We start from the raw sequence: 25,459 nt of genomic DNA on the forward strand, positions 1-25,459 counted from the left end.
GAAGGGTAGAAGTTAATACAGCCCTTGGCCCCATTTATGCTCAGAAGGGGAGAGTAACCCAGTGCTGACCTCTTCTAATGTTCTACAGCCTGAACTCACAAAAACAAACTTGTCCTGTTGTTCACCTTTGCAGAAATGTGTTTGGGCACTGTCCCTGTAGCAGGCAGCAGGGGTGAAAGGTCACGGTGTGGCCAGTGCAGGAATGCACAGTCCACTTAAAATTAACTTAAGGCTGTATTACTTTCATCAAGCTGCTCACAGTTCACCATTATTATTGTTGTTGTGTTTAATTTGTTTTCCCATTATGAATATCATGTATACCAATTTAGAGAAAGACCTCCTTAATGACACAAGTGGAACAAATTAAACAAATTAATTAACAAGGGATTACACTACAGTGATTGTACAGTTCTAGTAGCACAAATTACAGGTACACATCAGTTATCGAAGCCTCTGGGAATGAATCTCCTTTGTACCTACCTAATATCTTTATAAGTGAAAAAAATGATGTTAAAAATCTCTCATCTCTCAAGGGCAGCAATTCTGAAATGGTAAAAGTACCCCTGTTTTTTTAATAAATTTAATGTTTACATTATCAAAATCCAGCCAGTGAGGTTTTGCAGGTTAGTCCTTTAGATAAACCTTTTTACAAAACAGTCCTTCTCACTGCTCTTGAACAGCTGTGATTGAGCCTCTCACTCTGACATCCGGACAGCGATCTGAAAGTAATGCAAGTGCCCATTGTAGACAAAAGGCGAAACATAAATCTAATTTTAGAGATGCTGAAATGTGGATCATAAAGAGGGCAGAATCAAGATAAATTAAAGTGAAGTGGAAAATTTGTTCCAGGTAATTCAGTTGATGTTGAAAAACGTTTTACATCACACAGAAAAGGTGGAAACTTGCTGCATTAACTGCTGCATGCTAGTGATACTAAAAATTGGAGCACAGTGTCACTAGATCCCAGTGCATTGTGAGTGGTAGGGCATCTTAATTAGCATATATTCAATAGACTTACACATCTAGTAAATACATATTTCATGTTGATGTTATTTAGATTTTTTTCTGAAGTTCTGAAAGTATTTTCTGAAGTCCTGGGACTTCCTGGGAGTGCATCCATGCCATGTCATTTGTGTTATAAAGTTAATGCTAACCATGCTAAATTAATGCTAACAAAATTATGTTTGATCAAGTTATACTTATATGTTTAAGTGGCCTAATTATTTTTCACTATTAATTTTAAATGAATGTACTATTCATACCTTTATAGAGCTTCTGTTTGGCAATGCACTCAAATTCTATCAATCTTTTCATGAATTATGTGTTACTGCCATTGAGTTCCACATTTCATGTTCTTACAAGCAGATTCTTACAAACAGATTTTTTCACTATATGTGGTGTATAGTATGTTTAATCTTGTAGGAAGGTATAGATACAGAACACTGCTGTAAACAACTGCTGTATAAGATGGTGTTAAATAGTGGCCTGCTGGCCAAACAAACTGATTTATTAATTGCTGGCAGTCTTCTCACCATGATAACACCAGCGTTGCCCCCTGAGCATAAAAGGATGCAGGCATTGTTTGTCATCTGAGAAATCAGCCTGATTTGAATAAATAAATGAACAGAAAGGAAGTTGAAAGGGAGTTGTCGGAACAACGCTGCCCTTGCCAGATTGTGTCTGACAGCAGCATGTTGTTTTGTATGGGAGATCGTTACAGTGTGTGCAAAGTGAGACGGCTGCAGTGGAGGTGTGAAAGACACCTGGTTGCACGATGTGATGCGTTATGGGTAAAACTGTGACAGTGGAAACAGAATCAGCACTTTCTTCGCAGTGAGTGTCTCTCTCACACTCATGTAGTGAGAAGATTCACCTGACAGCACAGTCAAGACCTACACCACTAACATGGCTGTCAAAAACACCTGTTATGTTTCCCCAGCCTTTGCAGTAAGAGCTGAGGAGTACCTCTGTGTAGCCTTCAAGTATGATACATTGTGTCACCGGTGCTGCTGCTGTCTAAAGTGTTTTCAGTAAAATGCTTCCATTTGGGATACTGTAATACAATTAAAGTCTGTCAACTTTGTTTGACTCTTACGGAACACACTGTAGATGGGGCGTGGGAACTCATCTGGTTGAGCACTGGCATAATTTTGCGGAAGAAACACCTGCCTATTTGTAAATAAGGTCTGCTATTTCAGTGAGGACATTTTTCTTAATTTTTCAGCCCATCTGACAGATTACTCACCAAACGTCCATAGAAGTATGGTAAAGATTTTAAACTTTACCAGCACTGATTCGTATATGGAATCAAATACATTGTGTTATAGTATTGGAGGTGGTTTTATTTTAAAATTTACATCTTATTTGTACAGGGGACTTGATTAAGAAGATGCAGTCCAAACATTAGGTGCTTTCTGATGTAACCGTTTATGAGTTATGCTTAGGATAGGCAATAGGCACCTGAAGTGGGTAGCATTCCCAGAAAATTGGGTTCTGTTGAACCTGAGTTCATATGTCATGGTCAGTTTTATGTGTCTTATGTTATTTTGCTTATGACATCAGAAAAGCTTTGAAGTGCAGCTGAAATAAATTCCGGGTTAGTTTGCCAATTTATTTATTCACATTGAGCTGAGCTCAATATTCCTTTTTTTAAACAATATTTTTATTTTCAGCTCCTGTAAAGAGAGCTATCTATGCAAATGAATGAATAGTGTTCTCTGCATTACTCCTAATAAGGTGTCATATAATTTAATTCCATGGTTCACTTGTCAGAAAGTGCTTCAAATCCCACTCCAATTTTGAGTTTTAATGGATCTTTAGCACTCGCTTCACAATTAGTGTTCCCAGTTTTCCTTTTAATGAAAATCAGATTAAAGCATAATCTAATTAAAGTTCATTTCAATCCGTGCTATCAGACAAACTGTCTTTCGTTTTGTGTCTTAGTTCTTCGGTGTCAGACTCGGCTAGCTTGCATATAAGTGTCAGATCAGTATCAATCAGGCTTATTGAGGTGTGTGTGTGTGTGTGTGTGTGTGTGTGTGTGTGTGTGTACGTGTGTGTGTCTGTGTCTGTGTGTGTGTGGTAGTGTACATGTACATGTGTGTTCATGTATGTGCATATATGCTGTCTGTTATTATTGGCTTGCATATATGTATTGTATTTGATAAATGTTGGTATTTAAATTAACGCTGATTCTTTGGGATATGTGTTACTATACACATTGTTGTGAAGTGTATACTGATTATTTCTTAGGCTATAAAGTACATGCCATTTCCTTTTTAAGTTAAAATGCAAGATGTAACTATGCAAAAGAATAGTTACACTCATTAAATAATTGTATTATCAACAACACTCTCCTGTTGCCAACCCGCTATGCATTTGATATCATTACAAGTACTTCATCATAAGGTCTTCTGAATTTATATGTGAAACAACCATGAAGGTGTAACATCATTTTCCCCTGACTATTCTTACACCTGCCGCTGTGAGCTTCTCATCTCTCTCCACCAAGAATCTAGAAACTTTGCTGAAAGTACAAGATATAACATGTTATTGACCTTAAATATCCACACTTCTGTAATATGCTTAAGTGAAGTGTGAAATAACATTCTTGATGCTGTTGATTTGAGGTAATTAATTTAATGTATATGTTTCACTGTTTTGTGGAAAATATTTTGGTCAGATATGTGCCTGAGCATGCATTTAAGCATGCTCTCTGAAACGAATATTCCGTTGTTAGAAAGCTGTGGAGTAGATGGTGCCTTCAGTGTACCTTCTTTAAAAGGGCTGACAAAGCAAGTTGGCTGACTCACTTTTTTTTCCTTCTGCAATCTTTGTTGGGTCAGGTATGGGCCAAAATTTGAGCAATATATTGGTCTATTGTCTGTCAAATATGAGGAAAAGCAACTTAACACATCATGTAAGAAACTGTCCAAAGCAGCGGAAATGCCCCTGCCATTGTAAGGGTGGGAAGAACATGAGAGGGTGGGTGGTTGACACATTTGGTCCCATAAGCAATCTGCTTGATTCGCCTGCTCCAGCTAGAGGGCTGGGTTCAGCTGGAGTGCAAGGCAAAGTAGACCAAATCCATGCTGTTTTGACAGCTGTGCAGACTTCGTTCATAATCAGTTTGAGTAGTCAGGTGTGTTGCGATCTCCACACTGCGCCTTACAAGCAAGAGCTTGTGTCATTTTCTGATCTCTTTGGTTGAAAAGAGAAACAAGAATGAATGCGCATGAAGATTAATTACTCACTTTGAGAGAGGCAGAGCTCCTGTGGGTCATCTTCAGGGCATGGCAAAGAAGTTCTTTGTACCAGGCAGTTGGGTTAAAGCCTCCATGCAGTCATGCGAATTTCGCAAAATTTGACGGTGTCTGGCAGAACATCTGTAATACACCAGAGGCTCAGAGTGCTCCAAATTCTGTCTTACAGATTTTATTTCCATGCATGAACCAAATGGCACCCAATGTCAAAAAAAAATCTTGAGGGGGACAACCAGATATCTTCAAAACAGTGATAGCTGGATCCAGGGCAATTGGAGGCAGACATAATAAACAATCAATGAGTAGTCAGAGCATCATTTAAACCTATTGCATGATTGCCTCAGAACCATTAAGCCTACTGTATTCCTATTAGGGCTGCAACTAACGACTATTTTCATAGTCTAATATTGATTATTGAAACGAATAATCGACTGTTCGGATTATGAATCCCTCAGTTACTCAATGGCTCTTATCTATTGGCTTTTAAGTTTAGCTTGAGGTTGTTTTAGGCATATGCTAACTAACAATAAGGACAATAAAGATGAGAACTGCGTTCAAAAATACATCTTTTAATGAATGGTTACTAGGACTAACTCAGTGAAGGCAGTTGCTTGCTGGAGATTACAAGTCTGCTTCCTTTGAAGAAAGCCAACCATGGAAGCATTACGAGATCCAATAAACCCATAACTCATTCAAATTAATTCAAATGCAACCCACATTGGGCACGTACGCATAGACACAAGTTGTAGAAATCTTTCGCGGTTTAGAAAGTATCAAATTCTCCAGTGTTCTCTAAACTTGTGCACTCGGCAGCAACACTATCTCCAGCCATAAATGATGCAACATTTAAGCAGAGAATTTCTAAATAGCAGATGGGCTCTGGTTTAACATTGTAAAGTTAGGGCACATTTGGAATGTGAACAGGATCGTTGTGAATAATAGGTTATTATTTGCTACACTGTAGAGAGAGAAAATGTATTTAAAAATATAAAACGTTAGAGCTCTAAATGTGAAGTAGCATGGCTTTTAACATTAATATTAGCTATGCTAGCTAGCTAACTAACTTAATGAGACGAGTCTTCATCATCCAGAGAGCCAACGTGCCACGTCTTCAGATGCTCGTGCATAACTGATGTGCTTCCATGCCAGGCAAGGTCAGGTTTGCAAATGTTGCAGTTCACAACCTTCTTGGCACAGCTAACCGTTTGGTTGTGAAGGTGTTGCCATCTCTATAGTAAAGCAACGTAGCTTAGGCTACATGTCTGAGCATTCCGAGTCCACACGAAAAACACACGCAATGATGTCACCAACTTATCGACAATTAAATTCGTTGTCAACTAATTTGGTCATCGATTTTAGTCGACTACGTCGGTTAATCGTTGCACCCTTAATTTCTATATCATAAGGGAATGACAATTTGTTTTAAATTTATCCAGAATATAGGCTTATCCAAAACTTTTCACATACAAATCACATTTGCAAACCTGACCTTTACAGTACAATAGATGGGCTGTGTTTTTGAGTTCTCTTGAAAACTTGTTTGTATAAAGCCAGCTGTGATGGAGTGGATTAAGATGGTTCCCACAATATTTCATATCTGTTTTCATACACTGTATCATGTCATGGGTCAGATGCTGTCACTAGTGTAAAGAAGACTTAAATTACATCAATCAGAGAGTGTATACAAAGTTCCAAACCATGTGCAACACATTGTGGTACAAGCAGGGATGACAAAATGTTTTGTTGTGGATGTATTTAAAATACAACCATTTTTGCAGAACTTTGAGTGCATACACAAGATAAGTGAGAAGCTGACTAAAAATAAAAGAATTAAAATACAAATATTACTTATCCACATTGTTTCATGAAAAACTAACAATCATCTTGATCTAATACAGGAATTAAATGCTAGTTTGGTAAGCAGCAATTACAGGTCATGATATATTTTGAGGTTACAGAAACAGTGTTATTTCGACTGGTTCCTTGAAGTGGAGGGATGGCTCTGTAATTTGTACAAAATCTTTGTGGAATCTTTTGGAATCACTCATCTAGTCCTCCAATGTTAAGATTAACTTCTGTCTCTGTCTTTGTATTTGATCATTTATTGTGAGAAGTATGTCAGAAGTAATCAGAGCAACTGCCTTTAAAATAGTGGAACCATTGACTATCAGTCATACTTTTTGATTGGTTAAACATTGTTATCACTTCTGCTTTGAAATACGGGAGTTTAGCAAAGGTTTATTTTAAAAGTCAGATATTGTGCCTCTGTATACAGAACTTTGGTATTGTTTCTTTTATATCAAACCGTGTAAAAATAATTACAAATGTATCATCCCTTCAACCAATATTCATGTGGCTTTTCACTATACTATCAATGCCCTCACTGATTGTTAGTAATACCTTCTAAAATTGCCTTTGGTCCCTTTTATAATTTTATCTATAAAGTAGCTGGAGAACTTTCAAACCAAATTAATTCAATCAGTTTCATCATTTTAGTGAGAAAGGCATGTGATTAACTTTTTTAAAGCAGAGCCTATGGGTTTCCCATTGATAAAACTGTATTTCAGTTCTATCTGAAATGTAGATACGGACTGTAACTCAACTTCATGTGCCTTTTATTTCCCCACGATTCAACTGCCGTAACAGGAATGTAAATCTTAAAGTCATCTCAAAATAATTAATCTTCAAAACATTATTCTGCTGCTCTCCCTTTCGCTCAAGGTTTTGAGACAGCGAAATCCTTCGCCCTTCACGGAGCTCATGTCATCCTGGCCTGTCGGAACAAGGCCCGTGCCAACGAAGCTGTCAGCCTGATCTTGGAAGAGTGGGTGAGTCCACCGTTAACGTCTCCCACACGTACAGCCCAGCAATTCCAGCAGGTCACTCAGCCAGACTAATGTCGAAAGGAGTACCGTTGAATTCCATTGTAATTATCTCTGTGTTCGGTGTATTTCATAACCGGTAAACCATACACGGCCTATGTGAAAGGGAGGCCCACTCTTTTGTGCCTAGGGGGTTGTCTCATTTCACTGTGACAAGCCCGTGTAATGCTTTCAGGCCAAACTGTGATTTTTAATGTAAAAAATGTAATTCAAGTGGTTCCTGCTCACGGGCAGGCATCGTGGATGATAGCTGCCAATGTTCATTTATCAAAGGTTTGAGCCTGAGTGGTGGGCTGTGGGCTCCGTTTGAGCTTTTTGAGCTAATTTAACGCAGCCTTTATTCCTTTTTATCCAGTCACATCTGCCCACACATTCCATTTACCGGCAACTCATCAGTGCTCGGCCCACGAAAGCAGCTCAGCTCTCCTCTGAAAAGGGCCAAACCTGTGATCTTTGGGGAAGGGGAGAGTGATCTCTGTAATAGCTGTTGCTATTTGGCGCAGTAGGAGTAGGGGGGTGATAATTAACTTTGATTATTGCACTAATATTATGGCACTTCGACAGTCACACAGATTTATGACTCTGGTAAAATAAACAAATGAAATGCAGGTGCTGGAGCAGAAAGAATAAGCTATTACAGAAGTTTAATTACAAGGAACCTGGGGCTGAGAGAGAATTAGTTGATTAATTACAGGATGCTTATAGATTACAGCAAATCGTAAGCATTTTAACTCACAAAATATATATTAAAAGAAAGCCCTTGCCAGTTTGACTAATTTGCCAGCGCTGACAATGCTACAATCCATCTTGGCATGTTTAACAAATGTTCTGGCTGCTGTAAGGCATTTTATAGGGACTCCGGTTCTCTAGTTTAAATAATGAATTTCAGATACCATGACAGCTGTTTATTTCAGCCTTGTACCTCTAAAGGAGGTGTAATCCAGCCTTTAGAATATTTCCCTGGTAATTATAGTAATTTAAACCCTTTTAAGTGAAATAGGAGCAGTTCATTATGATCCGTCATTCAAACAACAAATAAATTAAAATGTAAAAAATCCTAACAAAATGTAGGGCATGGCTGACAATGTTCTGAGAGTAAAACTATCCAACCCTAATTAAAACACTAACACAAAGATATTTGGATTATGGAATTATGTTGACATCATTTTGTGACACACAAAATGTGCCATGCAACTCAGGTTATTAAGCAGAAAACATGGTCATTTGAACTACAAGATGTAGAGTTGTTTCACATGTTAATTTCCAAGTAATTTCTATTCAGCCACATGTGAAGTGGGGATATACATTCATATAAAATATCTGAAGTTGTGTATATCTCAAGGATGTTTCAGGTGGGGAAACAACACAAATTTATAGCTTAAGAAAAATACTTGTTCAGGAGAATAGGCTATCTTTACCACACCTGAAGCAGTGAAGGGTAGAGCCAGAAAGAAAGGGAAAAAATTAAAACTGTCATTAGTAAGATGATGTATGGAATCTTCCTGTCCTCCCACGCTCTTGAATAAAGGTTAATCAGACAGCAGTTATTATTCTGGGATACTTGGTACAAAAGGGCCTTATATCTACTTCCAGGTCTATCTCAGTTCCTCTTTTAATGCCAGGAGTTTAGCTGCTGTCATGATTCCATTAGACCTTTGCTCCTTCTCCTGCTGCAGTCCATTCGGAAAAGTTACAATTTCTTACCGGCCAGCTTCACAAGATATAATATGACAGCGCTAGAAATACTGAAATAATTATCTGTTTCCCTTAGTAATGTGTTACTGTGAGGTACACCTCTTTCTGATTGTCAATAGTGGCTGTCATTACAGAAGAAATAGCAGGTGGCCAAGAAGCTACTGCATTCTTACCAGTATGCACAATTACACCAGCTTCACCTGCAGTAAGCATTACAGTGATGCTGTATACCTGCAGCCTCTACAGGCTAGAGGAGTTTTGGTTGGACTTGTTACTATAACTTTGGGGGTGGACACCCTTTCTGTGAGTTTCTGGAAATATCAGATATTTCCAGAAACTTTCAGGGAAGAAGTTATGGCCCTTGGGAATGTGGCTATCTGTGACATCTGTGGTAAGGGACAATAAGGCAAAGGTCAGAACAGGCTGAGCCCTGGAGGATGTACCCAGCCACAGTTATCACTGAACATGTATCCTGCCCATGAAACAGAGAAATGTACTCTCTGCCCCTCCATTGTGTAAACAAGGAAATTAAAGTTTCCTGAAGCTCAGGATCTTTTACTTGCTAGTAACTGTGGAGCATGTCGGTCTGCCAGAAATGCCCCTTTTCTTCACAGTACATACTTAAGTCACGGCGTTGTAGGCCACGTCCCTGCACCATGTTTGAATGAGCCAAAAAAAATGACAGCAGTGTGCATCTTGTCTCTTCCACTCTTCCATACTTTTCTGTCTTTCATTTGTGGGAGAAGGGGGCATAATGAGTTGTTAAACTGGTGTCAGATGTTGGTGCGCACTGAGAGATTGGATTCGCTGTGGGAGTGTTTTACATCCCAGACATTCCCATTTATTTTAGCTGTGCTGTAGGTGGAGGTACTAGCCTGCCGAAACAGATTTGTGCTTCTTTCTCACCTGCCCTGGTATTTTCTGAATATGGCAGCACATGGTAATATCCAATATGAGTGATAGTACAAAAACATCACTAAATGACTGGATCTGCTTGGCCAGGTAGTTTCATCCTTTCTATAGCAAAAGATTAATAGATTTTGTTGTCTTAACCTGTTTCAAACTGCAGTTTCTAGAGCAAATCTTTTTCATGCAGGTTGTTGGGATAGAAAATTAATTTGAGATAAAATTGACAAGGTATGTATTATGAGAAATATGCTACAGTAAATATACTGTATATATACCATGTATGCATGTTAGGTAGGCTTTTCTCTCTCCCTGGAAGAGTGCGCAGACCCTTAAAACATTCAGAGGATTAGAACCAATTTTTAAAAATTCCTTTCTTCTTTTACTTGCCTTGAGTGGAGGAAATGAGAAATTTGGAGTCCTGATTTATTTTAATCAGGAAGGAATTATCTAACATAAATCTCCTCTGGAGGAGAGAAATGGCCCTAAAGCAGCCAAGAAAAAAAAAATTATCAATAGCGAGGAAAAGAGGAATGATTGTTCCAATTCACTGCTTAATTGACTTAAAAGCCTAATGAAAAAGCAGTGCAGGCCAGTTTGTACCCAGTGCATCTAACCAACAACTGCACACTCTTAGCATCCCCCTATTGCTTTGTACAACCCCATATGCTGCATAATTACATTATTTGAAAATGATTCACTTTTCCAATGGGCATTCTCTAGTAATCAGTAATTAAAAGGCTACATATAAAGTGAATTGTGGTCTTTAATGCTGCCGAATTGATTTTTCAATTAATAAATGTTGGGCTGGACAGAAGCTGTGTTTGTTTGTATTGTAATTTAAAGGATTTGATCACTTAAGAGTGCACAATTGTGATATAGAAAAAAAGTTTGAGCCCTTTCATCTAGAAAGTAAAATATGCATTAAGTATTTAAATAAAGCTGATTTAATTCCAAAAAGTTTAGCAGTATACTTTTTCTAAATATTAACAAGTATAATGTAGATGTCACAGTGAATGACATTACATGACCTCATACCAATGTTATAAAAACAATTCCTAGAGCTGCCAACTCAACCCACATAGTGTGGTCTCAGATAAACACAGTAAGGTGCACTGTTGTTGTTCAGTTACCCTTTTTTAAGATCTGCAGCAATGAATATCTTAGTTTATGATTTAAAAAAAATGAAATTCCTGTTAAATAGAAGTTAGAAAATGTTAAGAAGACAGTTGATGAGTACTACCAAGAGAGTCTTGTGTAGCCAAACCCAGATCATTTAGTGTTGATTCATTTCATGTGGGTTTTCATGTGTCAGTACTTTAAATATTAACATTGGTGTTGGAAAGTCCACAGTATTATTTAGAAGGATAATATTATAGGTTATTTTTTATTTTCTTGGTATGTGTTTTAGTTTCACAGTTATACTACCTCCAGTTTAAATCTTATGAAAATAAACTGCAGGACAGAGGACTGCTAGATTTTTACATAACTCCTGCTGAGCTGAAAACAAGATATCTTTTATTTTTGGTGGAGAGTTGCAAACTTTTTTTCTCTTTTGCTGTAAGGATTCAGAAACACTGATTGTTTCCAGATGAGAAAAATGCTGTTGTTATCTTGAATTTGAATTTGTTAGATTTTCAAGGTAAAAAAAACCTCACAGACCATTGCATAGATCATTACATGAGTTACAAAAAACAACCCAGAAAAATCTCAACTTAGTCCTTTTTTACAGCTTTTTGTGATTCTGTGACCTAACCCATAAAGACACATGGAAATACCTCACATTACAGCAGGAACCCCCTAGCCTTACCTTTTTGTGACCTTTGGCATTGAGCATAAATTCTTGTAATTTTGCAGAGAAGGCATGTATGATTGTATCTTACTTCCGTTTCTTTGGGAGGAAAACATTAATATTACAACGTAAAACATGTAAGATACTGTAAGAACACAAGTGGCTTTGACAGTGAGGCATTTGTTAGTCCTCAACCCAGGCATAATAGACAGCAACTAACTGAACAGGGGCAATTCTTCAGTGTGTGCATTGCTGAAATATATAGAATGCAAACATAGAATCTTTGTCCTTGATGATATTTTTAGATTAAATCACTTCTAATTGGGCCACAGACTCGATGATTTTACCTTGTGATCAATTGTTAAAATATTGGCGGAATGTCTATCTTTTCATTAGGAATGGAGTGTTGGAGCAGTGTTTGCAGTAAAGCACACATTTAATAGTCACTTGTGGCACAGGGACCTCAGTTCAGGCTTTGGCTATGGCTGTGGACTGAAGCTGGTCTTGGCATGGGGTTTGAGTCTATTTACGGCTTTTAACAGAAATCTGATTAACGAAGGGATTTGAAACAGAATGACCTGAAAGAAAGAGAAATGGGAAATGGACTAAAAGCCAAAAGGAACAGAAGCTTTCATTGAATCAGCAATCAATGCCAAAATGGCTCTGAGATAAAAAAAAGACAAAGTAGTTTCAGTGTTTATTTCAAATAAATTTGAATAAATTGAATGAACTCCAATGTAAAGGAACAGGGTAACAACATACTTGAAGTCACACTGCATCTCAACCTTGATTTTTGATTGTTATTTTTAGATTTTTTAGATTTAGATTTTTGTACTTAAATTTGTTGAAATATGCAAATGATACAGAACAAATAAAGTAATTTTTATGATCATTGTAATTTTTCGGGAATTTCAGGAATCGGAATATCATTAAAATTTCATTTTATCTCAGTGATACTAAACAAGACTGACATCTTTTCTCCAGAAAATAAGCTCAATTGAAAGCTGGCTTGCAGCCATTTTATATTCAAAATGTTTCGGTTCCATTCAGAGCTATAGCTAGTATTACTCTGTGAGGACCATTGAGCAGCGAGATAGACCTCAGGAGTACATATTTAGATATTGTTGTGACACTTTCTAGCGCCTTGCTGGGGCTTTGATGTATTTACAGGGTGTAAGAAGAGGGACATCAACCATCATTGAACATCAATGTATTTTACGGCTGGATGGTCAAAACACACCCCTAAAAAATAAATTATGAAACACTTAACGATTTTCTTGCAAAAAGGCACAAGCTATTGACACTAGAGATGGTAATGAGCTTGCTTCGCCTAGCAGGAAGAGCCATTCCAGACCTTATTATGAGCTTAATTAGACATGGCTGAGTTTGTAACTGATAAGTCTACCTATAAATTGTTTCTTATTAAGGCTACAGTAAAAACTAGGATCCTATGAAATGGCAATCTTGGGCTCCATAATATGATGCTACAAAAAACAAATGCTTTTATGCCACTGTTGTTACAAGGTACATCTAGTTTAAGTGTGCAGGTTATTTTATTCATGGCAAGGATTTTGAGGGAACTCGCTGAGCAGGGCAGTCATTTGCAGCACTATCATTCCGTTGCACAACACAAATTTTCGTGCTTCAGCATTTTACTATGGGAGCGAGCATTGATGGGAGTTGGGCAAAATGTGACGTTAGAGTCCAAGCTCATAGATAATAATTCAAAATAAGAATGGTACTCTCAGAAGTAGCCATTTGGCCCAGTTATGCTTCCTGATATTTGTGCACCCCAAGCTGCATTCACAAAATTTTCCACAGTTTTTGTCATTTTGGATTTGGGGTGCGATTCGTGAGGGACAGATGTGAACATGTGTGGACATACTGGGGTGGAGAGAATGATTGCAAAGTCAATGGATACTTTTGCGTAACACCAAAAAAACACCTTTAGACTTTTTAATGTGAACTGAATGTGCATCAGAAAGTAAACATGGAGTTTCTGATATAAATAATGTATTTTTAATTCTCATGAAGGCAAATCTTTCACTGACTGGAGCAGCAGGGTTTCTTCACCCTGCCCAGAGCAGGAATGGGGAATTTCACAGGATTTAGACATTTTCTGTATAAATAACAGATTGAGCATAAAATTGTGTAGGTGGGGGGCAACAACCTCAAGCAACCTGTGGTCACTATTTATAATACAGGACTGTGTTGTGAAATTAATTTGTGTTCATACAAAGACTTAGAGAAGAATGAGTTTATTTTTGGTCATAACCACTGAGACTTTTCCTATAGTAGGAGAAGATTTTCTGTGGTTCATGTCACCATCCTGCCCTTATTGACAGCCCTGATGTTCCTTTGTATGGTGTCCAACAGAATACCCCCTTGCATGTAGTTTTATTTTACCATGCCACATTTTTACCACTTATATCATTTTACATTTTTGACAAATATAAATAGCTGTGTGTATTGAAACAGAAATTTCAGGCTTAATGATGTTCATTCTTGACAATTTATTTCAAGGCCTGCTATTTATTTCACTACATGATCATTATGCCTGTTCTTCTCAAAAGCTCATTCACTTTTTTCACTTTAAGTACAGTTATTTTTGTGTGTATATATAGCAGGTAAATAGTTATGTTGAGTATGGAGTATGACAAGACTAATATCTGGTGGCATGATAAATAACCCCTAGATTATTTAGTTTAATATGATTAAAAGAAGTGCAGTAGTGTGATTTAGTGAAATGCTAGATGAAGCACCTCTCAGGTTTGTACTCCCACAGTGCTTTTTCATATTTGAATAATATTGACAATGATGTGGGGGTATGTTACTGAGCTTTCTGTGGAGTATCAGAATAAACTGCTGGGTTTAGGGCCATCAGAACTGGGTACAGCGATGTTACCATCAGCACCCGATGGCAGATTGAGTGATGTATGGCAGGTGTCCAGGTGTGCGGTAGGGAGTCCAAGCTGCTGCCCAATCCCCTGGATGTCTCCTGGGTTAGACCACATGGATTAGCTGCATGGTTTCTATCAGACACATCTGTTGGGAGCATGTACGTCTTTCTCTGGGTTTCTGCACACGCACCACCTGACAACTGTAACAGGACCAGAGCAGGTAAAGGGCAAACCAGCCTTTCATTCCATCCTGCCACGCTCCAGCTCACACCATGCAGCTGCAGACACAATAATGCTCATCCTGGGCCTTCCCCTCTCTCCACAGCCTTACAAGTTCAGTGTGGCTCCTCTCTCACTGAGCAGAGTTACAGACATGTGGCAGAGATTAATCAGCTTCATTACAGGAGTTTAGAGTTAAGAAAAGACAAATATTTACATCGTGAGCTTGTTTTACAATAAGAACACTGTACATCTTGTTTATAGGGTTCCGCTGGTGTAGTTTTTATGGTCTGTAATGAAGCCACCATAAACCACAGTAGAAAATTAAATAGCAGATGTGCTCCACAGACAAACGGAGCAGTGAAGGTCCCTGGGCACACTTGCCGGGGAATGCCACAGATTATATGGGGAGACAGACAGAGACAGAGAAGAGGTTCTTACTTTTAGACAGACGTGCCACTCTTTGCCTAATACAGTGGTTAGAATGTTTGCTTTGCAATTAATGATCTCTTCTAGAGGATACAAATAAGAAGAATCATGTGTCACGGCCCATTGCTGTTTTAAGATCGGAATTCTAACATACTTTTAAAGTGAAGTTCACTCATTAGATGGAGGTATATATCCTGTTTCATGTAGTACATTTTGGTCTTCCAGTAACCCAGTGGCATTGATTTTGTACTTGGGACATCGTGTGTGAAATTAACACTCCTTCTGACATGACCCCGTCAGATTTTTCTCTTGCTGAGGGCACTTCTTCACTGAAATATATGTGCCAACTTTCATGCACGTCCTAACCATGTCAGAATGTTTGGTGATCTCACATGGAATAACCCGCACAGCATGTGACATTCTTTCTCTTCATGTGGAAATGTAACACTCAGTCTTTGCAGATATGTCAGACTACTCATATTTGAGCTTGTCTTTTGATTGTACTTTATCAGATACTCTTTTGTTCATCTCCAAAACATGTTTTTCTGACCACAGTTTTCTTGTGTATTTCACATTTACATTTTGTCATTGCAGATGCTTTTACTGTAATTACATGTACTGTATTACATTTACTGCAATTAGAATAGCAGTTAAAATACACTTGCAAAACTAAGACAAAAAGAATACCGATCAGTTTCACATGACAACAAAAAGTTGGAAAAGTGATACTTAGCTTAGTCCTGTTTAGATAACAAAGTTCACACCATCCAAATTACATACACCTTGAAGTTGTTGCCCATTTTCACAGTTTTGTATAGCCCACTTAGAGGGGGAAACCTTAACTACCAACTAATTAGACTAGCAGTTAAAATGCACTGGTGAAACTAACCAAGGCAAAAAACGAAAGGCATGGCTTTGATCACAGGATTTAAATGACCTATTGCAGACTGAAGTGTCTTTTATTTATTTTAAGGACACAATTTGATCAATTAAAGGGTAAAAACCATGAGACAGAATAATATCAAAAGCACAGGTCTAATCGGTTATGCCAGAGGCAGAGCCCGTAGGCACAGCAAGTAACCAGCTGTGTGCTGAAGCAGGATCTGACCACTTCAGCAGAGAAGAAATAGCGCTCTGTCCCTGCTGCTGTAAGTCAGGTTGAAAGTGCCAGTGGTCTTAAAAGAACTCTCTCAACTTCTGCCACTGGTGCGGTTCTGGGTCTGGAGAGCAAGTCCTACTGGCTTCCTTAAATCATCGCTGCCTCCAGGCTTTGGCACTTGGGTTCAGCATCCATAGCCCGCTGCACCTGGGGGTTTTGAGAGTTGGGGTGAGGGAACAGTGGAACACCTGTGGCTCTCTCTGTCATTTACTCAGCAATAAACGAGCTTCCTCCGCAGTGCTCCACTCCCACAGCCAGGAAGGGCTGAGTGCTGCACTTCGCGTTTCCATTTTCCACATCATTCATCATGACATTAGCCCATAAGCAGCTTTTCATTAACTGGTACTGCAGACAAGCAGCAAAGTTAGTTGTTTACTTCAGACAGCCTAATATTCTCATATTTCAGTGATCAAAAGTCTCTGGATGTGAAAGCAAGGTGTATTTTGTTATCCTTCGCTGTCTGTCTGTGTATATGATGAAATATTACAATGTTTATTTTCAAGCAGGGCCCCTGCTCCTTAGGCCAGACTTTGAGCCGGGCTTCCTGGAGGGCTTACACCCTGTCTGACTGAAACTGGGTGTGCACTGTACAGAAGTCCCCAGCTCTGCACACGAAGGAGATTTTATATTCACAATAAAGGCAGGTTAAGCTGATGGTTAACAACTAAAGCGATGGCTGTATTTTTCTTGATTCCCCTTAAAAATCTGCTTATCTTTTGATTCCCTCTCCCAAGAGGAGGGCGTAATGGAACCCCTAAAGAGTATAATTACTGATTGCAGCTCCTATCAAGGCTTCTCTCTGCTCAACGTAATATCTAAGACAGTTTTGATTTTTTTTTTATCGTAAAGGCCTTTTTTTAAAAATAAAAATGCAAATGAGCCACTTTGTAACCACATTAATTACCCACCTAGCCTCTTATTACCATGTTTGTGTTGTTTGCAGAACACTATTTACAATCCGGTGGAAATGAACATGGCCAGTCACCGTAGAAGATTGTTGTGTTAGGATGTGCTTTGGAACCAATTAGGGTAAACCTCTGGTCCTAGGAGGCCAATGGAAAAAAACAGCACAGCCTTGCAATGTCAAATAATAACATTAACTCAGGCGAGATAGGCGGCGCACTATAATTGCGTTACTGCCTGTATTTTACCTCCTGGATGACTTTTGCGTTCTGCATTTTGGAACAAATGGGCACCAAAACCAGTTCTTCCTGTCATTTTATGGGCATTCTGATCCCCAGCTCCCAGGTCTCTTACTGAGACTATCACCAGGGATCTTCATTAACACTAGCTTCAATTTTGATCTGAATGAAAAATGGATCCAGATCAAGCTAAAATTACTGTATATTCGTCCCAGGTTTGATGCATCTTTTTCTATCACCAGTTTGAAATTCCTTTATCTCATATATTCCATTTTCAAAGAATCACATGCGACCCTCTTCAAAGCAAGGCAGCAGGAGCTCTTAAATTATGAAATTAAGGAGAGTGTATAGCCTTAGCATCTATATAATGCAAGTAGAGCTCCAGGTCAGTTTGTTTTGATGCAGCTGTTTTCTTATTGAAACAGGCCTGACTTCACTACCCCAGTAACCCGCCAATGAGAAGCCAGGCGCATTATCTCCCCTAGATAACTTCAGCTATAGAAATACTGATATCTTTAGATGCCTGTCGTGTTTGACGTTACTAGTTCTGTAATAAACCTGTTTGTTCTGTATGCATCTGTGATGCTGACCTGTTTTATGCATTGTGAGGTCTTTTTCCCCTCAGTATTATACGGTATTTCTGCATTTTAATGCATTGTAACCCATTTATTATTTAGCCATGCTGAACAAATATGCAATATTAAGAGGGTTGTGATTTTGGCTGGGTTTCAGTATTATACAGTGATGCCAACAGCCAGGAAAGTACTACATTTTAACCTTGCCTATGTGCTTTAGAGTAAAATAATTACTACATACAGTAGTTAGCTCCTTAGCATAACTAGTTAAATAGTAGTTTGGTTGTTGACCTCAGACTGACTGCAACCTCACTGAAGCTGCATTTTTTGCATTGCTCCTTTAACCTCAGGAAAAAGGGCCCTGGGATCATTGCTTTCCATTTCAGTTGCATCCTCCCAATCTGTGATGGAGGAATGACACGACACAGAAATTTAGTCCTTGCATCAACTGCCAGCATGATATCATGACTAATGTTTCAAGAGCCTTAAAGGTGTACTAAATCATATTTTTTTACAACCATTGAAGTAGTTGGAAATTTATGACAGCGCCCATGGCTTAATGTTTTTTCAACAATGGTGTCAGGTACTGTACTGGATGATATGTGTGAAACTGTGGCTCCCTTCTGTGGAATCCCTAAGGCTTGGTACACACTTGCATTTTTATCAGATTGAATATGGCTTTTCACGGCCATTTGCCTCTTCATACAGAACCGTGTACATTCATTATGGTATTTGAACCAGCAAAAACTATTCATGGTCAGAGCATGCATCAAATATGACTCTTAATATGGCTTTGTTTTTTAACCTGGCATAGTTGTGAAATGGCAGACATGAATGAACATATGAGAGGATGAACATCATGTAAGAATATGATATAAAATGAAGCATGCGGCCAAAATTCAGCGTTACTTCAGTGACTGCCAAAGTGGGTATTGCATGAAGAATGAAATTAACATGTATTTATTGTCAGAATGTAAATATCAATAATATTTTTACAGATAAACTTACACCATTCTGAAATTAAGTTTTCCATTGTCTAGTGTGTCAAGTTGAGACTTTCAGTGTAACCACACTTGTCATGACTTTTATGAGTGAATGTGATGTTACTTAAAACACAGCAAATTCAGAACCACGCATGCAGGAACTGGTAACAAATGTAGCTGCTCATATAGTATTCTATCCTAAAGTTGTGTATATATAGTGTGACAGAATGCTGTCACTACAGTTGAGTATGCGCTCTGACTGCCATACCAACGAGCCTGGCTCTTTGGCGTTGCAGTCAAAGCTGCAGTTTGGTACTCTGTAGACTCGGGTTTGAGGCCGGGTGGGTGACTGCTCTCGCCCTTCACTACATATAGCTCAAGGGTTTTGGGCTAGTACTGACAATAAGTAATTTAAATTTGTTTATTAAGCATTAATTAGGGATGAGATTTAATATTTGATTACTGATTACTTTGATCAATGTTGGTTAACCTTAACAAAAAAGTTATTCTGCCTAATTAATATTCATGAATAAGAGCCTAAGAACCCTGCACATTCACAGATAATTCATAGATATTAATTTTCCAACTTTGGAAAGTGTGATGAAATGCAGGTCTTATTGCAGAGGGACATTATTTACACAGAACTGGAGTCAAATTACACTTGGGGAAGAAATGGGGGTTGGATTATTTGAGCATTTTGTTATGGAAGTAATAGAATATATAATATGTGAATTCAGCTAAATGCAGCTTACGTGCCTACATCGTACATCAGTTTAATATGAGGGATCCCGTCTGCATCTTTTTGTTTGACTTAACTTGAGCGTGGGGTCAATGACAGCATCATAAATAAGCATTATATGAAAATAAAACCAAAAAATTGTGAAGTACATGCACACAAACCACTGGAGTCCAGATACTGCAGTAGACAGAGGAAAGTAATGTATTGTGTGTGTGTGTGTGTGTGTGTGTGTGTGTGTGTGTGTGTTATAATGATTGAATGAATTTTAAAAAAAATTAATCATTTATATTTATTCAGATTTACATTTATTTCTTTTGGAGCTGAATTCATCCAATTCATTTGACTGGATAGCAGACATGATCATAAGTAAAACCATACTTTAAAAACCATACAAGAAAAAAACCATACTTTTCAGATATTAAGGGTTTGGTAGATTCAAAAGAAGACAGATGTGCAAAGCAGAGTCATACTTGTAGCTGCTGAAAACAGAGAAGTAGTTAAAGATTGATAAAATTATGCAGGTTAAAAGATTAGACAAGCCATGTTTCAGCTTAAGAATTGTATGTGATAATGCCAAGTCTGCTATCTGATACACCTCTCATTATAGATAAGTGTTTACATTTCCATTAATAAGCTGGACTGTATGGTAACTAATAAATTACTTACATAAGTAATTGTATGATTTATGTATTGGAGTGTGCTGCACATGATTCACAGCGGTGTGGATTTTAGCTGCAAGTGTTATGTGCCAGCTGGAGTGTTGCCACGAGGACAGGAATTGAGAATCCCGCTGTAGATGGACCTCAGGAACTGTACGCTCTCCACTGGGCAGCTTTTCAAATAGGGGCTCCTGCCTTTGACCTCTCCGTGCGCCCAGTGAGTCAACCAGTCGGAGGAGCACTTGGCTCTTGCAGGGAAACACGCTCTATTGTTTCAGCTCTCGGCGCTGGCGCTGTCCAGAGGCCTGCAGCGCAGCAGTGTTTGTGAAACCGCACGTTAGCAGCGCTAAAGAGCAGAGCAGCCGTAATTACATTAACTGTCCATTATAGGGGAAACATTTACTTTTGGCACTTTGCAGAGTGCTGGCCCCCTCTCAGCGTTGCTGTATTGTCACAGAAGCATTTATCAGAGAAATTGAATTAGAAAATATTATCTGAATGCAGTTACTTTTGCATTAAATTCCTATTAATTTAGTCCAGATAGAATTTTTAGTTGGCGCATCAATTTCGCGGGGAGCAGCTTTATTACCCGATACATTACTTTAAAAGGCGGTAAATGTAAGTTACACTGAACACGTTTATAGTCCTGCTTTAGTTCATTTAATTCCTGCTGTGGTCCCCAGTTTCTGAGTCTCAGCCTCCTGTATAAAGCACAACTTTGGAAGTCCTTTGCACATTTCAATGTTTGCTTCATTAGTTATTATTAAGTTATTATTAAACTTACTTTGAATTTAGGAAATGAGTGTACTTAGGCATCAGGATTTGTACTGGTCTTATACATGCCATATACTGTAAAAATATAAAATATGATAGTCAGTGTATATAAGAATATAAATTGAAATCTATTTGATGCAGAAAGCCACTGCTTTAAGCAATATGCTTGAAACAAAGTTCCAGCTGCCTCCCAAACTTTTTTATCTTAATTTAAAAGGATGAAACGATTAAAATCTGCATAAAAGCCTAAACACTTAAGATAGCACTCGTGCCGAACGGCCTTGTTTGAAATGGAGAAAAAAATAAATACAGACCCTGCTGAGAGAAGGGAGTCATTGAGCACTCCATATTGAAAGCAGGGCTTTAGATGAAGATGAAAGAAAAATTAAAGAGCGCACTGAAGAGCTGCTAATTGAGCAGCACTGTTTTTAACATGGGAAGCGTCTGCTGCGGGCACATCTGCATTGGGAGGAATTTCAATGGAGCCGATCAGGAGAGAGTGGGAGCAGGATCACAGCATCTGAGCAGACAGCTCGTGCTCCTGAGCGCATCCAGAGCAGCACGGGATAAAGCAGAGAGAGGGAATACATCTCCCATTCAGAACCCAGCCACGTCAACCACCACTCTCCCTCCTCAGCCAACTGCACACACAGCCTACATCCTCCTCTCCTGCACACTGACTAAAGGGACAAAAAGAGAACATTCAAATAGCAAATGTTTTCAAAGGAGCATTAAGATTTTTTGCTTGATGGCCCCCCTTAGGCCTCCCTAGCTTGTACTGGGAATGTTTTTTGTTGTTTTCTTAGCTGATGGAGATTGGCAGATTAAAGCCCTCTCCTTGGCTCAGGGGCCCATGGCTATGACAAGCACAAGCTGTGATGCTCACCCCATCTGACTCCATGTGGACCCAGCGATCTGAAGCCTGGGAATGATCTAGTACCATCTCATTGCTTCAGAATAGATTAAGACACAATGCCAGCAGTTTTGTGTTTGAATTGATACAGAATCTCAGAATCTCCTTCTCACTAATCTCACTGTTTTGAATATTGTGAGTCATAGGATTACAACATGTGGTGGAAAACAAAACCGTACATTATTCTTTCGCTTTATTTTGGACATGCTTGAATTAATCTTATTTACTCTGGCTATGGTAACAGGCATCACAGGGTGATCCTTTGTCAGGTTTTTCTCCAGATCTTGTATTCCGTTGATAGGGTTCCCTGCCTGCAAGCAATCATGGGGAAAGACATTTGTTGTAGGACTCTGCAGCATTTAGGCAGTGACATCACAGACTGGCAATATATTAAAAGTATCCAGCAGGGTAGAAAAAAAGGGAGAAAGAGAAACTGAAGAAGAAAAATGTTTTTAACCATTTGCTAATGATAATTCTGATTCATTGGACAAAAAATATTTATGCAGATGTTTTAATACAACATAGTTTAAAATTGACACAATCTCAGAGTGATTGGAATAACCAAAGCAAATTTATACAAATTTCAAATTTCCCATGCTCAAACCATGCCTGCCTTTCTTTACAAGACCAGAAGAGGGGAAAGAGACCCTCTGATTAGAGTAAGGATGAAATGCTGTTTCCCCTCTTGCTCCACTTCCCTCATGCTCCCTTCAATGACAATTACTCATTTAGACTTGGCACTTCTAGATAAAATGGCATCTGCAAACAGGAATGATTGTTGAAATAATTTTCAGCAGCAAATTTAGTCCCCAGAGTTATTAAACAGATTTACATACTATAACTTTATTTATTGAAATGTAATTGCAGTAACTTGTATTCTGATGGGTTTTTTGATACTGTAATCTATCAATGTGATCAGCACACAGTAATTCAAATTTTTCAGTTGAAAAATTGTTTGATTTTACTTGTGTTTGATCCTGAATTTCTCTCACAGTTGCCTTCTGCTCAGGTAGAAATTTTAATCCAAGTCAAGTGTTGGGTTACGTCCTAGCTAAATCTTGTTAATATGAAGTGTTACATTTTAGTTTTGATATTAGTGAACTTATTTCCCGTTTCTCCTTCTTTTTTGGAAGGATAGAAATACAAGTTTGCTTTGACTAGGATGTGTTGCTGAAGATTGATAGTGTGGATTTGGCAGAAGCTGAGGTCATAGGTCACGGTTGGTAACTGTGAAACGGCTTTGTGCTGTAATGTGAAAGAGAGGCGGCTCCAAAAGCGACGCCATTCTCTCTCCTACACGTGTAGCTGGACCGGAGCTCGACCCATTTCCTCTCAGCCCTTCTCCAAGCCAGGCTGCTGGAGGAGGTGTACTGTTACTGCTCCAGAAACCCAAACCACTGCCCTAAACGCCTCATTATCAGCCTAGAGAGCAGAAAGCATATTTCAGGTTTATTTTTAGAGGCCGGTAATCTACTCTTTCACTCCCCAGCCTATTCCCTGTTTTGATAAGGTAACATAAGAATGCGACGCACTCCGCTTCCATTCAGGATTCTTTTTTTTGCACCTCTATTTTCGGTGAGGCGACATGCTTTTTATAATCCGGGATGTTATGTGCAATGGGAGGTTTGGATAGCAGTTGAGACTTCCGCACACTTGTCACTGAGAGAGCAGGGGAAATGATGGAGGAACTGATCTTTAATTACACCTCTGTCTCCATCACACAGCGCAGCAATCATTTTTAGACACATCTTTTTTCATTCATTATCCACCAGTTTATTTTCTCTGGCCTATTAGTCCATTATATTCCTAACAGATTATATGGTACATCAGGAAAAATAGAGCTGTCCCATATTGAACTTGGAGTGTTAGGCTGTATGCCGAGTGTGTCCTCAGCTGCTCTGAGAAGGCCAAACTTATCTGAAACTAAATTTGAAGAGAAGAAATGCCCCGTAGGATTTGTGTGTTAACCTCCTGTGTCACCTCAACAACCGGTTAGGACTGTTGTTGTGATGGCAAGCAAAGGTCTCTGGAGGGCGAATGGCAGTGACATCTGCGAAACGCTGACCCCGTGTATTCCAGTACGCCCCTGAGCTCAAGGATGCTGCTCTATTTGCAAGCGGCGAAAAGCTAGCGGATCTCCTTTTCCCAGGACCAGAGAGGAAACAACACGCTGTTTCCTAGGTCAGCCATCAGGACCTACTACTTTCCTAAAGATTTGGAATAATAGCACATTGTTACTACCTCCTGTTTACAAAAGCATCTTTAAATCTTCATTTTTAATATGAGGAAAGAGAAGTCATAACATGTCTGCCCCTGGGGATCTTAATCTGATCAGCTTCCCATTTAAATAAATGTAAATAGTCCTGTCCACCCTCTAATCATTATCGTAGCCACAGTGTTGTAGTGTGAATTTTGCCATGAATATTAAATGAAAAGCATGCATGTTGCAACACATATGCTATGACTAGATTAGAAAAAAAACGTAGCATGCCTACTAATCAAAACACACCCCAAACCCCTTGGCAGTTGACTTAAGCTTCCTCTGGCAGCAGTTTATTTTGACATACCTGGAGGTAGCATTATGTATTTTTTGCGTGAATTTGTAATCTAATCTATTTAAGTGGTAGGAATTGACATAATTGTGAAGCAATTCAGTCCTTAATACCATGTTTTAGTGCTGGCGTTAAAAATCTTCTGATCAAGATGTATTCAATTTATGATAAAGTGGTGTTTTTTTCCATTTTAGAAACATGTTATGTTAGTCTCATCACAGTATGGATGGACTTTTATTTGGCGGTGTTAAGATGATGTTGACATCAGAGAAGGGTCGTTTTGTTGATCTGGTATACCCATTTTGTTTATATTTTCATTTTTGATCTCATGACCTTATGTATAGCAATATATTTTAAATGCTGATTTTAATGTGAAAGCCCTCTTGGTGAGTATGTAATTTTTACTAGTGATGGACTGTATTTCATAAAAAAAGGCATTTAATTTTATCTGAATTTTTCTTAAATGATATTGTTTATTTAAGTTGGTTCTAAAATGCTATGATTAGTCATTTTGATTATCGACTGTTGATTTTTTAAATATTTGACAATATGTGGATTGTCTGATACTTAAGGCCGTAAATACACATGATCAGGTGTTTAACCACTTTCAAAGAAGCAAGTTCCTTTTGCACGGTTAGATACCTTAAAATAAGCATTCAGAAAGCTTCTGTGAAGATTCAGATATTGAAAATGTATGGCACTCCCCCTTAATATGGGAAGAATTATTTATATGTTTGCTTCCTATTCCCTGGATGGAAGATTGTTCAAATTTCACTGTTTCCTTACATATTAGTAACATGTACCTCTTGGGGGGTGGGTTAATACTTTATTTATTTCTTTATTTTCCCCCCTTTTCTGCCATAAATTGCTTGTGTTTC

The 25,459-nt window shown here is 38.5% G+C and overlaps 1 protein-coding gene across 1 annotated transcript in view; it reads left to right on the top strand.

Moving 5' to 3' along the window:
- wwox (WW domain containing oxidoreductase) overlaps positions 1-25,459 on the top strand; it is a 305,015-nt gene that overhangs the window by 24,688 nt on the left and 254,868 nt on the right. Inside the window, exon 5 of the mRNA XM_036534703.1 lies at positions 6,984-7,090. Within this exon, the coding sequence (XP_036390596.1) occupies positions 6,984-7,090 (107 nt within the window). The remainder of the gene's footprint in view (positions 1-6,983; positions 7,091-25,459) is intronic.

The sequence above is a fragment of the Megalops cyprinoides genome, chromosome 8 (assembly GCF_013368585.1).
Source record: "Megalops cyprinoides isolate fMegCyp1 chromosome 8, fMegCyp1.pri, whole genome shotgun sequence".
Lineage (NCBI taxonomy): Eukaryota > Metazoa > Chordata > Actinopteri > Elopiformes > Megalopidae > Megalops > Megalops cyprinoides.